The 21,113-nt window shown below is 37.8% G+C and overlaps 1 protein-coding gene across 19 annotated transcripts in view; it reads left to right on the top strand.

Annotated features, from left to right (window-relative positions):
- Nucleotides 1-21,113, top strand: part of LOC135225223 (rho GTPase-activating protein 45-like) — a 617,019-nt gene that overhangs the window by 584,584 nt on the left and 11,322 nt on the right. For 15 of the 19 annotated variants that reach the window (XM_064264541.1, XM_064264533.1, XM_064264529.1 and 12 more), the window contains 4 exons: nt 3,160-3,350; nt 6,728-6,888; nt 12,298-12,843; nt 13,042-13,525. In XM_064264541.1, the coding sequence (XP_064120611.1) occupies nt 3,160-3,350; nt 6,728-6,888; nt 12,298-12,843; nt 13,042-13,525 (1,382 nt within the window). Of the gene's footprint in view, nt 1-3,159; nt 3,351-6,727; nt 6,889-12,297; nt 12,844-13,041; nt 13,526-18,571; nt 18,666-21,113 lie in introns of all 19 variants that reach the window. The other 4 variants (XR_010316935.1, XR_010316936.1, XM_064264534.1 and 1 more) reach the window with 3 other exon arrangements.

The raw sequence follows: 21,113 nt of genomic DNA, 5'->3' as shown, positions 1-21,113 counted from the left end.
TATCTATATATATATATATATTATATTATATTATAATAATATATAACTTGATCACGAAGTATATAAAACGTGATGCTATTCTGTGGAAAAGAGTAAAAAGAGAGTTTTCTTAAATCCAAAAAAAAAAAGGATGTTGGTTATCTTTCTTGTAATCAGTTGTAAATTTCATATTCGGATGGGAAAGATTAGCATACTGTAAAAACAAATCTGCCCATAGTTATCTTGAAATAAGATAAAAGTTTCATCGATTTAACGGCAGTAAAATAACTAACTGGTGATAACCCAGAGGGCAGTTGTTCAGCAACTGTTCCTCTAATAATGCCCCGTCCACACGGTCGAGGTTTGGTCGACGAACTTTGTCCGATATGACGTCAGAAGCGGAGAAACAGCGAGAAAAGTCAGAACTTTGCCGCAGTTTCTCCGCTTCTGACGTCACATCGAACAAAGTTCGTCGAGCAAAGCTTGGCCGTGTGGACGGCGCCTAACTCGCGCACAAAGATATTAGCCAGCACGGGACCCACAGGACTTCCCATTGCCATGCCGTCAGCCTGCACATAAGTTCTCTCATTAAAAGTAAAGGGATTGTCCTGCAACGGCAAATTTAAAAGCCCCTTGAAATTTTCGTAATTAAAACAGTTAAGCAACGTGTCATTATCGGTAAAAATCTTATTTTTAAAATAATCTTTATAGTTTCTTCCACAGGAATAAACAGGTCAGAGTCCTGACACAGAATCCTTTCCTTAAACTCAGGTGAATTTTTAGATTATAATTGACATACTTTGGTTAGACTAAAATTCAGTTACCAATGGTACTAAATGTTTTGCCAGCTTATAATTGGGGTAGGTCTTCTGGGATTATTTCCTCTTTATGTATTTTAGGCAGACCATACATAATACCATAAAAACCTCCACTGCATAATACATCTTGATATATATCCTTATTATTGACTTTCTGGTCTAACAAGGATATTGGAAACCTCTTAATCTTGACCTCTGACCTGAAAATAGGCGAGAAATCCGGTTCACCTTGGAAACGGAATTTAGAAGTGTCTTTATGTATAGTTTCCATTTTCTGGATATAATCTGTGTTCTTAAGTAGAACAACACCTTTACCTTTGTCTGGCTTGATAATGATAAGATTTTCCCGTTTACTCGCTTTGTTCAAATTTTCCGAATCTTTCTTGTTAAAAAATGGAGTCCAATTAGTGACCTAGTTATTACAAGTTTTATGAGCAAGAGTAAAGTTGATTTCGAGATATTTCCACATCATCCAGCAGTTTCGTGAAAAAAGTATTTCCAGCCAACCAAGAAACTTCACATATTAGGGACTATAACATGGTAAACAATATTCCAGACCAAACAACAACAGGAATTCTTCCCTCTTTGAAAGATGTTTTCTGATTATCAGCTTGGAAATTGAGCTGGTCCCTTAAATGTCGCTTTAACTAATAGAACTGTAATATGAAACGGATGTTTGCATAAAAAATCCAATGCGCTCTTGGTTTTTCAATTTTTTCACAGTTTGGATACGCTTGTCACTTCAAAGCCTAAAATCTACCTGCGTGGTTTCCCAACTAAGGCTTCGTTTACGTAAAACCAGGCGAATCGGAGCGATTCTATTCATGAAGAAAAAACACGATTCTTCATGATTCGTCTTGATTCGCCACACTTAGACGAATCATGAATCGTGTTGATTCTTAATGAATTGAATTGATTTGATTTGCTTCGTGTAAACGCAGGTTAAGAGGAAATTCGACTCCTACTGGTGACGAAGCACTTATCATTTACAGTTACCCTTTTATGTAGTTTATTCCTTTGGTATAGTGAACTAGATGTTAAACTAAATTTATAGTGTATGTGGGGGGTTGGGGAAGGGAATGCCACCAGGTCACGTGACAGATTCAGTGAGAATTTTTAAAGTAAATCCTTCGTTCAGATTATAGATAGTAACAACAGTGTTAATGATAACCTGGGTATGTCCTCAAATGCATTCAATAAGAGCACAAGTGTTACAATGAACGTCATTTAGATAGGAATGATTTATGATGGCATTTTATCCCAAACGTTGAAGTGTTAACTCTTAGTTAAAAAATTTTTTTTAGAAAAGTTATTGGCGCTTGATAGAAAGTGGGATATAAGCTTTACTGTGCACATTAATTATATTTGTAACGATCGTTGACAAGGAATGGTATAGTATATATAAGGTTTTGACTTTGGTCTCAATAGATTTATTGCACCCTGTATTCTACCCCCTTTGACACTCTTTCCCTGTCAGCAGTTTTTGTTATATATTTTTTTCAGAACCGTTTTGGTGTATATTCGTCCTTTTGCACTTGAAAATATTTTTCCTCTTCGAAGTTTTTCCCGGCAGCCCTTATCTGGCCAACTTTTTCGATTCCCTTTGCTCCCAGCTGGTCTTTTCCACCGAATACATTTTTAGCTACGCTTAAATTCTCTCTCTATCTTCCTCGTTCTTTCTCTTTCTGTGTATAATATATATCTATATATATATATATATATATATATATAGATATATATATATATATATATATTAGATATATATATATATAAGGTATATGCACATTTGTTCGCCTCCCAATACAGTATATTTTACCTTTGTTTGCCCAATTAATTTTCTCTTGCCCCTATATTAATCATCCTCTTATTTTATCGTTTATTCTGTGCTAGTTAATAGTACCATTTTACTTCTATCTTTCCTCATCACACATTTATTTCTTGTATATTTTTCTGCATACTTTTTAGACATATTGCAAAGTTGTTATTTTTTTTTTTTACTTCCTTAGGTGTTCCCGTATTCATTCATTCATTCTCATTTCATTTCTTATTTCACAAGTCTTAAATCTTTTCGCGTCCTGACATCTTGACAATTCTTGAACATCCTCTCCTCGCCAAATGCTTTTATTTCTGTCGTATCTCGCGACTGGAATCCATTTACTTACAAAATTCGTTCCTATTTTCTTTTATTCATGCGCTCTTTTATCTCTTTACTCTTCTTCTCCTCTTCAGCCTCTTTCTTTGTGGGTTATTTTTACTTTTCCTTTTTCATCTTCACATCTTTGTGCTCCTTTGAGCCTTCACTTAATGAGCTCTCTTTAGACCTTCGCCTCTTCCTAACGACTGTGTCCCTTTCCTCCTTCAGCAGGCAGACGTCTGTTCACACCAGCAGTAGTAGCAGCAGCAGCAGCAGCAGCGGCTTCAACGTGGGCGTGGGAGGCGGTGGTTCGCAAAAGCGAGGGCGTGAGGAGCTAGTGGGCGTCGCTGAAGATCCTCCACCACCCCCAACGCCCACTCCACCTCCTCACAAAGACCGAAAAGATTCGGAAATAACAGGTTGGTGCGGTCGTCATCCATCTTGTGTCTACCTGGATTTTTACTTACTTCGGCTGAGGCCATTTTCAGTTACTTATTCAGTCGTTATTTCTACTGCAGTTAGATATTGATTCTGCCTTTGTTCAATGACGTGCTATTTTAACTAAATTCAGGAAAAAGTGTTATACAGTTGTTTTACATTTTATTTGTGCTAACTTCAGGTAAATAGAGCACACAGTGACTTCTAGTTAAGACATTCTTAACAAGCATTCAATTTTAACCATTGTATTTGGACTGACTTCCGTTGTTTATATTTACACTATATTCCGTTTAACTGATGTCTTTTATGCAGTTAACAAGTTAAATGTAACCAAGTTCAGTTAGTACGTTGGAAAGAGTTATTTGTACTAACTTATTATCCTCATTGAAGTGAACGTCCTTATCAAGTATTCGTTATCTGTTGCCTTTTCTCGCAGCTTCCTCTTGTGGATTTTAGTTCTTGATGCTTTTATTATGGAACTGGTTTCAACCCCGTGATTTTAGGTGCAGATTTTCATTTGAAACCCATTCCATTTTTCGGAACTTTTTTTTTTTTTTTTCAACCAGTGGGTTTCTTGAATTTCATTCATTTTATTGTAACGAATATGCACGTATCTCATTGACTCACTCATGAAATATGTCTTTTCGCCGATTTAATGCTAAGAGATGGAACTATTGCAAAATTGAATTTTTTTCACTGCATTTCAGTAATTTGGTCTGGTTTATCCCCGTTATTTAGTGAAAGTGTGTTTATTTCGAAGCTTTGTATGATACTTGCAGTGGGTTATAAGGAGTACCTGGTTTCTTTATGCCGTAACTAATTTCATTTAACTGCAACGTAAAAATATGAAATATTGTTTTTTATATATAATTATGACAAGAAACTAATGATTTCCCACCTGAAATCATATGTGATTTGTATACCACTAAAAAAAAGAGAGAGGAAAAAAGAAGGTCGGATACAGGAGGGTTTTATGCAGCTTTGTTTAGATCCTCATACTGTTCGTGTTATAGTGAGAAATCTGTGTTCTTCGTCGTTTCCCAAATCATTTTATACACAACCCTTTTTTCAGTAGGTGGGTTTGTCATGACCAAAATAAATGAATGAATAGTATTACTGTAACTTTACTATACTTGGAGTCAGTGTTTGAATTCTGTGATAAAACTAAATTCTCTCTCTGTCTGTCTGTCTCTCTCTCTCTCTCTCTCTCTCTCTCTCTCTCTCTCTCTCTCTCTCTCTCTCTCTCTCCTTTGTGAGTTCGGCAATGGTAGTGAGAAGCCAACATTTCCGGCAATTTTTATGAGGATATCTGGAATATTCCAAGAAAAGCAACGGTTCCTTCCTTTCCTAAACTACTTTTAGTATCCACTTCTATCTGGTCATGTTTTAAGATGTAATAATATCTTAGAGAGGGCGCGTTTACTGTAACTAATTGAACAGTTGTTTTAAAGAAATGAGATCTCGGTTTTATTTTAATTCCCCTTAAATTTCAACCGTAGTGATTTAAACACTGAATTAACTAACCCTTCTAACTTGCTCGGTAGCAGAAACTCCATAACAGAGCCGTCAGAGAGGCCAAGAAGCAGTGGTCGTAACATAAAGAGGCTACTAGCCAGAAAACCTTTCCCTTTGACGCTCATGTAAAATAAATCCCCGAAAAGCTGAACGGTTGTAATTTCATTTGCAGTATTTGATTGCCGTCATTGCATGAACGCTGATTGCTTATTCTGAATAGAAACTTTTATAGTCGGTGCAAATATGGCTGGTGAAAATAGACTAGGATTTATAGTCTAACAAAAGCCGACTCTTTCATTTCTGTATTTTATAAAGTATTTTATAGAGAATTCAGTATTTTATTTTCGTTCGAGTCTCTCTCTCTCTCTCTCTCTCTCTCTCTCCTCTCTCTCTCTCTCTCTCATGGTTACTCGACGTTGCATGCGTTTGTATGTTCATTACCTGTCCTATGCATACGGAAGTTGCTTTTAATCCTGTTTTGATTTGCCATCAAAGGAAGGCCCAAGCTGAATTATTGCCGAGCGGGTAATAGAGGAAAGGCAGCGTGGGAAGGAACATTTGGGGGGGGGGGGGGGGGGGGGGGGGGGGGGGGGGGGGGGGGGGGGGGGGGGGGGGGAGGGGGGGGGGGGGGGGGGGGGGGGGGGGGGGGGGGGTGGGGGGGAGAGAGTCGCCCTTGAGATGAGATGGGGACGGTGGGAGGGAGGCTCTGTTCGTTTTTTCATACAAGGATGAGTCTGGCAGAGATGCGATTTTTCTCATGAGATGCATAGTATCTATTTCCCGTAGGGGGGACAACAGTGCCGTCAGTACACCTCATTCGGTGCAATGTAGTCATTCCTTAAGGTCCTTTGCGGCGGCGTCCCTTCTGCCCCTAGCTGCAACTACTTTCATTCCTTTTACAGTACCTCCGTTTCATATTCTCTTTATTCCATCTTACTGTTCACCCTCTCCTAATATTTGTTTCATAGGGCAACTGCGATGTTTTCCTCCTGTTACACCTTTCAAACCTTTTACTGTCAATTTCCGTTTTAAGCGCTGAATGGCCTTAGTCGCCCCAGTGCTTGGCATAATGCCAAAAATTTATATAAATCAAATAGTATGTATTTCACATCAGTTTTTGTCGGCTCCCAAATCGTACCAAGAGATGGTGTTCACCTACGTCTGTTTGATGACAGGTTGTTCGCCCTTCATTATTTCAAACCATAAAGATAACCAATTTCTGAGTAGATTTCAAATACATTTTCGGATGAACGAGTTGATAAGGATTTGATATGGTCTGGATCCGCTTGATTTATTACCGTGTCGGCTCCATAGGTTCTTTCTGTCTGTTTTTGTTTCTCTATTTCTCTCTCTCTCTCTCTCTCTCTAGTTTGGGAAGTATTCTGTAAAAGTTTTCCTTAGAAAACCTTCCATTGTATTAGTGGTGCATTTAATTTAGATATATTTCAAAATCTGCTCGTGCATTTCAGTGAAATAGTTCCCAAAAGTTTAAACTCTCGTGGAAAAGTAAAAGTCGCATACATTTCATGCTTTATCACTGTAGACTGGTTCTACGAACCCCTGTATATAAAGTGAGGGAACCAAATTGCATTTTGTCTTGCGAGACGAGTCATTTTTATCGAAGCCACTTGTCGTTGTCGTCAGTATAAGCTACTTTTTTTAGGTATCACTACTTGCATTTCTTCAGATACTGTTCGCATTCGTCCCAATATCACAGGTTCTGCTGCCGCTACGCCGATGTCAGCTGCAGCTGTTTGAGCCTTTATACGTATAGTATATGTGGCTTCCCAGTCTCAAACGAAAAGAACAGAATTTAATAAATGCTCCCCTTTTTTATTTTCAGACGAGGACTGGGAATGGGAGGGCGAGGAGTCTTCAACTGAGGCAGGGGGCGGTGACCCCCTACCCCCAACGCCCAGACCCTCCGGGGGGTCCCAGCGAACGTCAGGCAGCCAAGCTCGGATATACAAGACATCTCTAAGGGATTATGTGGGGTTAGAAGGGGTAAGGCTTCGTCGTTAGGAAACCATCAGAGTCACCTTCATCTGTGTCATCATACTTATTATTTTGATTATTGACGCTGTCTTTATGTTTTTCTGAGTTTGTTGGACATTATCCTTGTGTTTATGGTCAGCATTGCATAAATGCCATAATATACCTTCGTTTCGAAACATACTACGATACAGAACTGATACTCTCACTTCTACTAATACTACTACTACTATAGTGCACTTCTACTACTCAATAGTACAGTTGGTGTCAAATGCCATTAGGGCTACTTTTAGCGGAAGTTCATCTTTATTTAAATTTTTCTTATTAGGTATTCCATATTTTTTTTCATAAAATAATTTTTTATGAAATGAAGGGACAAAATGCCATTATTCTGCTGAGTAAGTTATAAACGTGATCGACGGAGAGAGGAAATTATATAACTTCCTAATGAAGAAGCCAATAACATGGAAATTTAATCTTTAATATTATTATATATATATATATATATATATATATATATATATATATTTATATATAATATTTTTGCTCAACACTGATATAACTGCAAATACGGCCCTTTAAAATTGAAGATTAGCACTTCATGTAAAATTCAAGTGAATTTTGTTGCAGTAATTCATGATAACACTCAGTTTATGATATTTTAGTGACTATTATTTAGATAAATTAACCCTCCCCCTTTAATGCATGCAGCTACGAGCAACATCAAATGAATAGCCTGTTTACATAAAATGTAAACATTGAGTTTCTGATAATCATCACCTGTGAAATACAGGGCTGCTCATTTGGTAATGAACTGGCCAGCATGTTATTGCTGAGTTAACTGCGATTTGATATTTATAGAGCATTAATCTGGTGATGGGGTAAATGATCTATATGATTCGTTGATGGCAAGGGAATAAATTCTTGCTCAAAACTGCTGTTTATTGTGCTTCCTAAAGAGAAAGATTTGTGTTATTAAGCGTTGGGGAACTGAATTCTATGCACGGATTCTCTCTCTTAATTTCTGTTGCCCTTCTTGAGAAGGATAAGCGTCTCTATGTGCAAGAATATGTTCTCTTTAGGGGTCTCTCTCTAACTCTCTCCTTGTAGTTTACATCAGGAATCCGAGTGTTCCAATCTCGAGCCGGAGTTAGGGCAAGTTGACGCGTTTCGTAAAATCCAGTGTACCTTTGTTGACTTAAGCAGTGAATTATGTACCTTGTCGTTAGTTGACTGTAGTGAGTAAAGAGAAAGAAAGTAGAGAAAAAACTTTGAATGTGAGTGTTCGAGAGTTAACTGCAATCGCAAAATATAAATTATCAAAACTGGAGGGCTTCAACGAGGTAATCTTTGCTTCACGGCCGGCCGGAGGGAGTGAGGGGATTTAGACAAATTTCCCTGCTGCTACAGAAAATATCAATACCTGAAAAAAATACATTCTCTCTCTCTCTTTCTCCTGCAAACAGAAAGACGTTCTCTCTCAGTTCATATGCACTTGTACTGAGAAAATCTCTCGAGAGAGGAAAACTGTGAAACGTTGGAAAAAAAGGGGGAAAAATATTGTGTTCCTTGAGTCAGTCTCTCTCTCTCTCTCTCTCTCTCTCTCTCTCTCTCTCTCTCTCTCTCTCTCTCTCTCTCTCTCATGCCTTACCTTAGTGAACAAGGTAGCTGATTTGTTTTTAATTACGACAGAATATGCGCTTCGTGGTGGCTTCCCCCTCATTGCAGGTACATCCAATATTCCGTTTCATTTCACGTTAATTTGGTTTTAATACTCGCTGGGGTTTCTGTCCCTTCATTGGTGACCATGATTTCGTACATTTTATTGTTGTTATTATTAGCAGTAGAGGCAGCATTACCAGTAGTGGTAGTAGTAGTTCTTTAACTTTTATTCTTTCTGTTGTTATATTTTTAGCTTGTAACAGTAAAATGTTGACAAGATCAGAGTATCAGTATTTTACAGTAGCCATCTTAACAAAGACGTTTTAATAAATTTAATCATGATAATATGTTTAGGAATTACTTAATTTTTTTGCAGTTATTACATTATTTCACCTCTGTGAAGAGTGCTTGTTGGTTAACTGGCGGACTGGTTGATTTATTATCCTAAACTTTTTTCATTCGGTCATCATAATTATTTTTTATTTGAAAATTAATGAAAGCGAAATGTTGTTAGTTCATCAGAGACATATAGTTACTGGCATGGCAATCTTGCATTATTACAGAACAACAGACGTAACTCTTCAGTGGCATTGGCCTAATAATGAAAGAATCATCTCAAAATTAGTATATGAGGGAATATAATTTCAGATATTTCTATGCCTATCCCTTTTACGTCTATCAAGACGGAAAGGATTAAAGCACTTCCACCTTTAAAAAATCAAGATAAAATAGTATCCCTATCCACTCTGACCATCAAACGTGCCTTACACACACACAACAGTCTTAAGCATATATATATATATATATATATATATATATATATATATATATATATATATATATATATCATGTATTATTCATGTGTTCGATTTATGGATGGAGTAATGCAAAAGGAGAGAAAACTGATCGTGAATTAGCAAGGAATGGTGCTAGAAGTGTTTGCAAAAAGAGAAGGCTTATAGAAAACGAGGTTATGAGGACAAATGGAAACCAGAAACCAGTAAAGAGGATAGAAGAGTGGAGACAGGTAATTTGTTTGGGTGTTTGAGAGCGAATGCACAGGATGATGGAAGGATGAGAGAAGAGTCGAGTAACAGAAAAGGTGAAGATAGAAAGGTAGCCAGGTGTATGTAAAAGACTGGCCGAGGCAAGTCTTCAGTTATCTTTGGAACCAAAGGTAGGAATGTATGTTTGGATTATTGAGCCGCTTCTCCTTTAAGGTCAGTGTAAGAAAAAACGGTTGAACCTCTAAAGATGAACTATCTGAGTAGTGTACAGTGTACTAAGAAGAACTGGAAAGGCAAGAAATGTATAGACACAAAAGTGGTTAAAAGAAAGTAGAGTAAAGGTTAGGTCAGGGTGTTTGTTTCGAAGGACTTGGATATACGACGATAGATTGGCAATTTTAGAAGTTTTGGGAGGTGAGGAGAGGAATGCCGCCTAGAAAGGGCTTGCAGATGAAGCGGTGGAGGTAACGGAAAGAAAGGATATTAATATCTAGAAAACTCTTGCGTGTTTGTGTACAAGACACTGGTGAATAGCGCAGTGTGTGAATGGCTGTTTGACGCGTTGTTCATGCGCCTTCTGTACAGATGAGTGAATCGGTTATGCTCATGGAAGTTTTCTGCGCAGATACCCCATCCACAGTTGGGGAGTTAAGGTGTGAGTGGGGGACTGATCGTTGTGTTGTTTTTCTAGGGAGATATCCCTTTTACGGGGAACATTCAAATGTTAAAAATATAAATATGTCTTGGTTAGGGTGTATGCATGCTGATGCTTGTATACATAAGGAAGGCTGATCATCAAGTTTGGCGGTTCTCGCTAGCGTCGATGACCAAAGATGTTTGTTGTTTTACTGTCGAAAGAATAATTGCGGTCATAATGTGTGTCGAATTGAAATTTTAATATGACAGTATTCATCATGTTTAATTAAATTGATGGAAGGGATCTCCTTTTCTCTCTCCAATTGACGTACTGTAAATAGACAACAAATTAATTTTTTATTTAATACCATCAAATTTCAAAGTTTCATTCTCTCTCTCTCTCTCTCTCTCTCTCTCTCTCTCTCTCTCTCTCTCTCTCTCTCTCTCTCATACACACACACACACACACACACACACGTATATTCAGTTTTGCGTACTAAAATTTTCAATTAAATGTGAAATGAAATCACAAGAGGATTATTTTACCGCATTAGTAGTATCTGAGTTGCTTGGGCATAATTAGCCAATATGTTATTATTTAATATGCGTATAAAATACAGTCCAAAATAACCAAAATGTAGCCAGTCTAACATTTAAAGAATAGAAACGGGAAAACTAAAGAAATAAAAAATGGGGCAAAGAGAACGAATAAATGAACAAATATCTGAATAACCATCAAGTAAGCATTCTGGAAATCTAAAGACAAGTTTTGAGGTGATTTTTGTTCATAGAACGGAAAATAATATGATCATGTTCATCCTTCTCCTTACTATACTTAAACCTTCTTAGATTCAAATACTTTATAATTGTTTTGTAGCAACCATAATGATATACCTAGGTCTTATATAAATATATTTTAGTAATTTAGATATGCTTAGATGAATAGTGAATAACTCCTGTAGTTAACGGTTAGAGGTCGTGCTTATATTAATCATAACTTAATACCATCCTTCTTTTAATTAAAGTAACGTTGCAGCTGTATTGACATTTCATAAAGAATTCACTTTCTGATTACCAATTTAGACTGAAAAAAAGAATGAGATGAATGATTTTAACTTTTAATGAGTTAATCATGCAGGAATTTACATTTGGTGATTGAATTGGCGCAGGTCTTACAGAAATCCAATAGGAACTAAGGTTAGTTCGTAAGAGGCTGCTCTCTTGACGGGGACCCGCTAAGACAAGTTGAAAGACCCGTGTCTTCTGCCATCAGAATCGCATGTAGGCACCCTGATCCCCCTCCCATTCCCCCTTATGCGTTCCCCCTAAACAAACGAGCAAGCGACTTAAAAACAGGTGGTATGCCTATAAATCCCAAATGGTTTAAAGCCTACGGTCTTCTTACCCATGATATGGGCCGTTCCACTGTGACCTCCTGTTGACCCTGAAAGTAATACAGAAAATAAAAAATTAAAGGCTAAAGAAAATATACTAAAGAATTCGTACTTCCCTCCTAGGTATGGAACCATAAGTGTCTTTCTGTATCAGGTCTGCATGTAAAAATCCCCAGCCTATAAGACTTTTCCACTTTTTGTGATCCTTCCTTATGAGAGACTATTATCCTTTCCTCCCACTCAATAATCCCAATCATTATCCTGGATGATAACTGTGAAAGTTTTAACCAACCTCACTGTGTCTTGAGTGTCTTTCGAATTTGAGGTCTCGGAATATTTTTTCAGAGATGTATTTGTCAATCTTCACATTGAATTAAGAATAATTTGGATAAATGGATTATTAGTAGTTATGTGTTGATACATATCTCTAGAGACCACCCTGTTAATTAGATCTCTAGTTAGTAGTGTTTCCCCTTTTTTAAAACATGTTAATACCAACATTAGTATCTCATTTTAGTGTTTAAGAGATGAAGTTCTTAGATGTAAGATGCACCCTATGTAGCCTCACAGAAGCACCGAAAGTGTTTCCTTCCCTGTTTGAGATTTAAGATCATGTAGTTAATTGCCTTTTAGCATTTACGTCAGTTAAAAAGGTGCATGCCGTCACGTTAGCTGTGATCCCAATGGCCTATAGCGCTAGATAGCCTCCTGCTATTTCGCAGATGGCGTTTCACATGTCCACGGGGCTCCACACAGCCCACGAGGCCGTAGATGTGGTTCATCAGAAACTGCGCAAGACCGTTAGTGATATCTCTTCATCACTACGGCATTCCTCTTCCCAGGAACTGCCCAGGAGAGCCACCATGGACGAAATCCCCAGACGATTGCCGTTGGAGGAAGCCCCGAAGAGGCCATCGGCTGATGACACCAAAAAGCACCCAGTAGCCAGCCCTTCAGAAGATCTCTTGCAACAACAGCATCAGCAGCAGCAGCAGCAGCAGCAGCAACCCCACCGGCGGAATCTTCTAGACGAGACCCACCGCAAGTCTGCTTCTGAAGACGCCTCTATCAGAAAATCCAATCCTGAGGAGATGGGAAGGAAGGCCACAACAGAAGAGTCTGCAAGACGAACAGCGCTAGAGGATAGATTGACCCAGAAGGACAGACAAAGACAGCCTACCACTGCCACTACTGCTCAGAGTTTGTCAAGAGCTCAGGCGTTGTACAAGAGTGATTCTAAATCAAGTTTGAGCGAAACCGAGTTGAAGGTGAGTTGACACGAAAAAAGAAATGAATACATTTGTATTACAAAATCATTTTTTATATAATTTTGATCATTTACAGCATACTGGTTTTTTTTTACTTCCAAATGCATAAATCATTGACTAACTTCTTAAAAAATAACCTATTAAAACACTCTTTTATTGTAAATTCAAGGAACTGTAAATCCTTTCATGTTCCCCCAGGTGGAAGTAAGGACATCGACGGGCGTCACCAGAACCGACCAAGGGAGTATATTGAGTAGCATGGCCGTCACAGGAGGCTGTAGCACAAGGAAAGTTTCTCCCCTGATGGGCCATCGGTCTAGTGTGAGTCAGAGATCAGGCCTGGCCAGTGGTACAGATTCCTCCATGGATTCAGACCACAGTTATGAATACAGTCACAGTCAAACACTCTCTCCAGTACCTGCAGCCAGTTCTCTCGTCCCTTCTTCTTCATCTTCCTCCTCCACCAGAGGTCGTAGTGAGGTGTCTGTGGTAGGGACCTCGAGGCCCATATCTGTATCCAGGGATCACTCTTTGGATAACGTCACATCTTCCGTCACATCATCCGATTCTTCGTCCCAGGAGCTGGATTCAGCACATGTCACAGAAGATTCCCATAGTTCTGAAGCGGCGGACGAAACGGATGCTGCTCACCACACACGTGCCATGGCTTATTCTTCTTCTGGTAAGGTGTATTCCATCTTGTCACATTTTCACACACCCACCATATATATATATATATATATATATATATATATATATATATATATATATATATATATATATATATATATATGTATATATATGTATATAGTATATATTATATATATATATATATATATATATACATCATAAATATATACTATATATATATGTGTGTGTGTGTGTGTGTGTGTACCAGCAGAAGGATCCACAGTAATACCCTTGTTTAGCAAGACGAAATATATTTGCAGAAATATTTACAAAGCTTAAAACTTTCGTGCATCCTTCTGTGGACTGGATCAGGTCCACAGAAGGATGAACGAAAGGTATAAGATTTGTAAATATTATTGCAATTATATTTGGTCTTGCTAAACAAGGGTATTAATGTGGACCCTTCTGTTGATAACTTAGAAGCATTATACGGTGCTTTTATATTATGTGTGTGTGTGTATACACAAACATTAAGCTACAAATGTTTAATGACCAAATAGCTTTACTTCGGAGATAATTCTGACAGGGAATTATAAGTGATAAGTTGGAGGTCACATGGCGGTTTCCAACCACCGACTGCAACTATGTGCTACTTCAATGACGATCTCTGTTACCACTGGGCTGTCGGAAGAAGAATCCACCAGGAGACAAACAACTTATCAGCCATAAAACTCCCCTTAGGTGTTATTTTTAAGGTAGAGCGAATTGGATATCAAAAGACGTTTGTAGCTTAATATTTTTTAATATGGAAAAAATGACTTTGGCATGTGATATATATATAATATATATATATATATATATATATATACACACACACACACACACCACACACACACACACGATTGCAAAGTATCAGGGACTGTTGAAATACACTGCTACGAATATTTTTTGGGGGGGTTGGATCCTATGTAGAGGACTAGCGGGGTGGGGTGGGGGGGGGGGGGCTGTGTAGAGAATTCGTTACGTAGCTTTCCCCTCCCATCCCGATTCATTTTGTTTTCCGTTCTGCACCACACCTAAGGATTAGTAAAATGACAAATGATAATCCTCCCTAAAGATTATAAATGCCATTTTCAAAGACGGCTACCTTTTTTAAACGACTGCTTTCCAGAACAGTGCACCAGTTTTCAGCTAGACGCTCAGTTAAGGAAGTACTGATGAAGGGGGATGGAGTTTTCATTTTAAACAAAGTATGATTTGGGAATGACTAATAAGTCTAATAAGTAGTCGTTGGAATTTATATAGGAGAGAGAGAGAGAGAGAGAGAGAGAGAGAGAGAGAGAGAGAGAGAGAGAGAGAGAGAGAGAGGTAGTGCCTAGGAACACGTCTTAAGTGGAAATTTGCTTAACGCTGACACCAGGTGGGAACATGCATAGCGATGACTTCCAATCAAGAGAAGATGGGTTTTCTCATGTAGTGATCAGTATTTGTTGTGCGTGCGTAACTCGGAGCATCTTTAAATTAAAGTTTGGTTCTCTTCAGGTGCTACAGTTGATTACATTCTTAGGTAGCTGAGTATCAACTTAAAATTGGTTATAATATATACATGCATTCATATATATGTGTATGTGTGTGCGCGTGCGTGCGTGAGGATAGTGCTCGCTTTTAAGATCCCATTATGCCTTAGTTGACCCAAGCAGTGAAATTGGTTTCCGTGCAGTGAGGAAGCTACTGTAGCAATCGAAACCAAGGGGCTAGCAGCCTTATTTCAAAAGATAAGCCGAAATCCACATTGGTTATCCCTTCCGTTTTCAGCCCGTCTAAAAAGAAAAGGTACACACCTTTTCCACTTAGTAAGGATGGCTCCGGAAGGTGTTTCCTTTCCAGCTCTTAGCAATGCTTTTGAGTTGAGGTTGACAGCGTCATGCATCCTCTAACGTGACTGTGGCATACAATAGTCGACTAACTAACAGGTAACATTGTTTCCCAGGATTAATACAAATGAAGTAAATGCACTAAGTAAGAGACCACGATGTCGGTATAATTGTATTCAAATTCAATTCTTAGCGTAAACTTAAATAGTTTACGCAAAGCAATTGAATTTAAAGCAGAACTAGTTCAAGCATAAAAGTTCCAATTTTTGTTCTCCCGTCATTTTACTTTTTATTATATTTATTTTGCCCTGATAACCGTGAAATATCAGTTCCTGGTGCTTTCACGTTTCGTCGAAATGTAGGAGACTTTTCCCAGATACATCTTTTCTATGTAGATCACGTTCATGCACTCTCATCCGACGTTCGAGGACCATAGTGCTAACGAAAAATAGTAATATTGTGACTGCAGCCAGTGAGATGCAAACTCTATTTATACAATTTTCCGATTTTTATCTAATATATTATTAAGTAAGGTTATACCAGCGATGCATCGTATGTTTTTTTTTATTCTATTATTGCTTGAGAAGTTTATATACTCATCGTCGTTCGTTTTCTTGTGCCCCTAATGTGAAGGTCTATCGTGACAACGATTAATTTGGTCCAACAAACAAAGGAACACGAAATATTGAATTAATATTTCCTTATGATCAGGGACAAAAGGCGAAAAAGGCAGAGAGAGAGAGAGAGAGAGAGAGAGAGAGAGAGAGAGAGAGAGAGAGAGAGAGAAAATCACGTAAAATTTATTTACCCGTATTTTCGCATAAAGACGTTGTCGTCTGTGGAAGCTTTCTGATCACGTTAATAGGCATTTCGGCCGGAACATAAGAACAATAGTAATTAGAGATAACTAGAGAGGAACAAGACAACACTCCTTGACACGTCTCGTACCAAAACGAAAGCCCACGAGCAGCTCATCTAGCCATGTACTCACACTGCGCCTTTAATCTCTGCATTGCGTATATTTCTGTGCTTCGTGGGGATTAAGTCTTTCTGTTTCAAGAATTTTTCCTTCATCCAAAGAATTATTATTTGCCCTTCTAACATCTGACCAGATCGCCTCACGAAACACAGTTTTAACGTAACATTTCTATCGAAAGATTATATATCGGCCTTTCTAAATCTTTGGACTTTTCTTCATAAATACTGGGCAAACTATTTTCCTCATTTGCTCATTAGTATTCACCTTTAACTTTCTCCTTTCACGCTTACGAACTCTTTCGACAATGCTTGCTGGAGGTTAATTAATGCCGTTTCCTTTCCTGAAATTTTTTCGTACTCCATCCTGTTCCAGTATAACTCTGAAACACATTGGACAATTTCATACAAACTTGGTCTACAAATGATCTACTATCTAGAAAAGAATACTGTGGGGGTAAGACATCACCAGCAACAAAGGGCACCAAATGGGGTGGGAGGGGGGGGGGGGGGGGGGGGGGGGGGGGGGGGGGGGGGGGGGGGGGGGGGGGGGGGGGGGGGGGGGGGGGGGGGGGGGGGGGGGGGGGGCGGGGGGGGGGGGGGGAGGGCTTCCCTGAAACAGCCTGGTTCTGACCATAGACTTAGTAACTAAACTCTATGGGCTTATCATACCCCTTTTCGGTATACACAAGACTTACTAAATGGACAAGAATACCATGTGGGTAACACACCACTGGCACCATTACGGGTTATGGGTGGGAAGAGGGTAATATGTAAAAATAACCGAAACCGACAGATTAGTGTCTAATCCATAGTTTTTGAGGTCGTGAAGATGAATAGTGACACTCCCGATGCCCTTTAATAGTGTCTAATCCATAGTTTTTGAGGTCGGGAAGATGAATAGTGACACTCCCGATGCCCTTCAAGGACAAGTTTGGCTCTGATAGGAATGGGGATTCAGAAGGGGTAAAAAATAAGGTCACTGAATTTAATAGAGCCCTTAAATCCAAGTTCAGCCCCAATGAGAATGAGGGTGGGGCAGAAGGTGAGAGTCAATGATATATAAAATGTCAAAAATGCTGGGCAATGTAATTGAAGTAATCTTAATCGGAGAGAGAGAGAGAGAGAGAGAGAGAGAGAGGAGTATTGGTTATCCTTCAGAGGTTTCCCAGGCAGCACCAGGTTGGTCACCTAGTGTGCACATATATGTATATATATAATTATGTATGTGTATATATACTTATATATACATATGTATGTATGTGCTATGTAGCTATATGTATATATTTGTGTATAACATATTTGTGTATAATGTGCAAAAATATATATTATATATATATATATATATATATATATATAATATATATATATATATATATATATATATATAGACCAGTGAGCTTCTTGCCCTTTTCCACATTGCTTGCTGAATACCACGTTTTCCGTAAATAGGCATAATGGCATTTAACATAGTATTTCTAAACTTGTTTTTTATTTTCTGACTGAGGGTATTAACCCAAGAATTAGATGGTCATTTCATCAGGTATTTTATCCATGCTATATTTTTTCTATTTTTTCTAAAAACTGCATTTAAAGAGTGCATATGAATTGAGATGTAATTAGGCCCTTCTCCTTTTTTTTCCCTTTTTATTAGGTTTTGCATGTTCTGTTTTAAAAATTTGTTTGTGGATTATTACCAACTAAATTACTCTGTTAAGGGAAAAGCTCTAGCATTCATTCCCCTTTGCAGAAATGCTAAGGCACATTTTAAAAGTATGGATTTAGGGTTACTACTGTTCTGGCACCTTAAATTTTGTGTTATGATCATCATGAGTGCTTATTTCGGACTTTTGTGTTTTGGGTAGTTTCCGGAAGCCTTAATGGTATTGCTAAAAAAAAAAAGCTCTCTGTGATCATTGTATCCAGAGGGATTAGAAAACAAAGTCACGAAAGTTGTAGGTTTTTCTATTCCTGTTCTGCCATATCTCTTTTCTCAATGGTGACAATTCATCGATTGACGGGCAAGAAATTCCGAAAGATGACCTGCACTCCTTGTACCATGATAGCTCTCGTTACAAGTATAACCGGAGAACCCATGCATGTGGCTTCTGTTTGAAAAATATTGATCTTATTAGCTGTCTGCTTATGATGTAACTTGTATAAGTGACAGGGTAACTTAAAATCAAAGAATTAAATTTCCCTATATTAATTATTTCGTTTTCCTAACTGTTATCTTCTACTGTTTTCAGCTCTCTTTGTACGCTCTACAAGTGAAGAGTCGAGCGCATAGTTCTTAAAAAATATATAAATATTCCAGAACTAAATGCAAAGTGGCAACTTTGTGTAAGTCACCTCATGACTAGATTACTCTTTTTATTTCTGTTAAGGTGATATGGTCCTGCAGGTTCGTCTCCGGATTCAGGAGTATTGCAAGTTAGACAATTTTCTGTAATCTTTGAATCATGTGGCTAAATACAAAGCTTGGTTGATCCTAAGGCTTAACACATTATAGGTGCAGATTGTGCAGAGCCATTTGACGACTCTCCTGTCAGCGTCGTTGTTCCAAAGACAGAAATGTATAGGAAATGGAGTAAACAACCTATTTATACAACAGATACCAAAAATCATTATAGGCTCATTTCTATCGGTTCGTCCCGGCCGCATATTAACGAAGTGAATACGCCCTAGCCGACAAGGGGTTGCTCGGCCAATCACAGCCCACAAAAACAGTGACGTAGGGATGACGTCATCTCCCTTTGATGTCATCTCCCTTTCTGCAAATCATCCGAGGAGGACGAATGATGTTATTAAATGAGTAGGATAATCTTATGCAAAAATCGCCATTGTATTCAATTTGATTTTGTGATCACATTTACATGACATCATAGGAATGATTTCAATACAGAGAAGGTATACAACAAGAATTAATGTCAGTACCAGGCGAAGTAACTTTAGTCAACCGTAGTCAACTTTCTCTTTACGAAAGTATAGTGTGCCAGCAAGTAAAAAGAGAACGTCTGAATAGTTAGTTAAATTGCACATTATTAAATGCTGATTTTTTTCGTAAAAGATGCCACTTTCAACAAATATTGTTGCTGTTAAAATTAACAGTTATCAAACATACGAATTTTATAGTATATCTACTTTCGGCAGATGAAGACAATAAAATTTATTGCCGTTGTCGTACCTCAAATAATATGAAGAATGAAGAATTTCAGGATTCTAACACAATTAAAACAGGTATCATACATGCATTAGTACTGCGTTCTTCTTTTCCGAAATACATGTAACTTGAGCAATACGCAACAATACGGTACGGTAGATGCACTAAGTAGCGGTTCACTAGTTTATTTAAAATATGACTAAAATTCCATAAGTGAACCTCCAATGATTGGCAGAAAGGGAGATGGCGTCATTCTACGTCCCTGTTTTTCCGAGCTGTGATTGGCCAAGTATCTCCTTGTCAGCTAGGGGATATAGACTGCGTTAATATGCAGCCCGGCTCTGACACTATTCAGATGCCAATATCTCAAAAAGTATTGAAGATAGAAGAAATTCTTCCTTATATAAGATTTGTTTTTAAAACATCATAAATTCCCAATTGAATTGTGTTTTAATTATAGCATTATAATTTTCTCAAAATTGATGATTTCAGCACCAGATTCCACAGTTAAACTGTCTTCTCAGCTCCGCTATAAAGACTCATTTTGCATTGCATCTTTTGTCATATTATAAGCAGTTTGATGTTGAAAAACGATATAGGTAGACCTTTATAGTTTGATGCCCATTATCGAAGAATTTTTTTAAATGTTTAAAATTATATATTAAAAAGTAAAGATATTTAAAATAAAGTTTATAAGGTTTCTCTGGCAGTTAATTTTAGCATTACAGTATAATTTTAATTTTCAGTTGAATACTCGCAAAATCTTGTCTTAGTAATAATTGATGAAACAAACAGTTGGAAAACTAATTTCGTTGTAATGTACATATGAAGTCGTCTTTTTAAACTAAAACACACTTAAACACATCCGCCCACCATGCTAAGATTTTTACAGAAAGATTCGGCCCATTACACATTGAGGCTTTGTTCATAACGACTAAGAGATGTTCCATAGTGAACAAACAGTTTATTTCTATATTTGGTAAAGGCTGGTCAAGGAAGCAACAGCCTGTGTACCACTTGGCCAGATTAATCCAATAACAACAATCATAACTATAGAAAACGACTCAGGGTGGAATTAGTAGATTTCAAGATTCTGGACCTTTTTTTGTTGTGTGCGTGTCAGATAAAAGTAGATTTGCTACTGAGAAGTGACTCAGAAGGCAGTCATGGCAATGTAGTACGATTTACTTCACTCAGATCTTTTTTTCTTTCAATCCAACATCACTCGTTCGTTCTAGGACGAATCGACGAAAATGGAAAAAAAAAGAAAGTCTAATTGATGTTAGTATTTGGAATATGTTGCGCCCCATTTTGAAATTTAGCCACAGTGAAAGATCAACATATTCTCAGCCACTTTAAGCAATGGACCATATCACCTTTCAGTGTTTATTATTTTTTTGGCTGTTTTAATGGCTTTTTTAGATTTAATGATATATTTCCCTTAGTGTTTCTTTACTGTTTTGATTTATAGGTGTTATTTTTAAAGTATTAATCCAGTGGTTTTTGTGTGCATTACATGCATAAATTTTACTGTGTGTAACTGTGCTTATATGTGTGGGAAATGTACAGCATGATCTCGGCTAACATCATCTTCAAAACTTAGTTTTTCTGAATCTTAACTTCATCAA

Source organism: Macrobrachium nipponense, chromosome 13 (assembly GCF_015104395.2).
Source record: "Macrobrachium nipponense isolate FS-2020 chromosome 13, ASM1510439v2, whole genome shotgun sequence".
In the NCBI taxonomy this organism is placed as follows: Eukaryota; Metazoa; Arthropoda; class Malacostraca; order Decapoda; family Palaemonidae; genus Macrobrachium; species Macrobrachium nipponense.
Note: the sequence above shows the minus strand (reverse complement) of the source record. Positions and strands in the feature narration are given on the sequence as shown.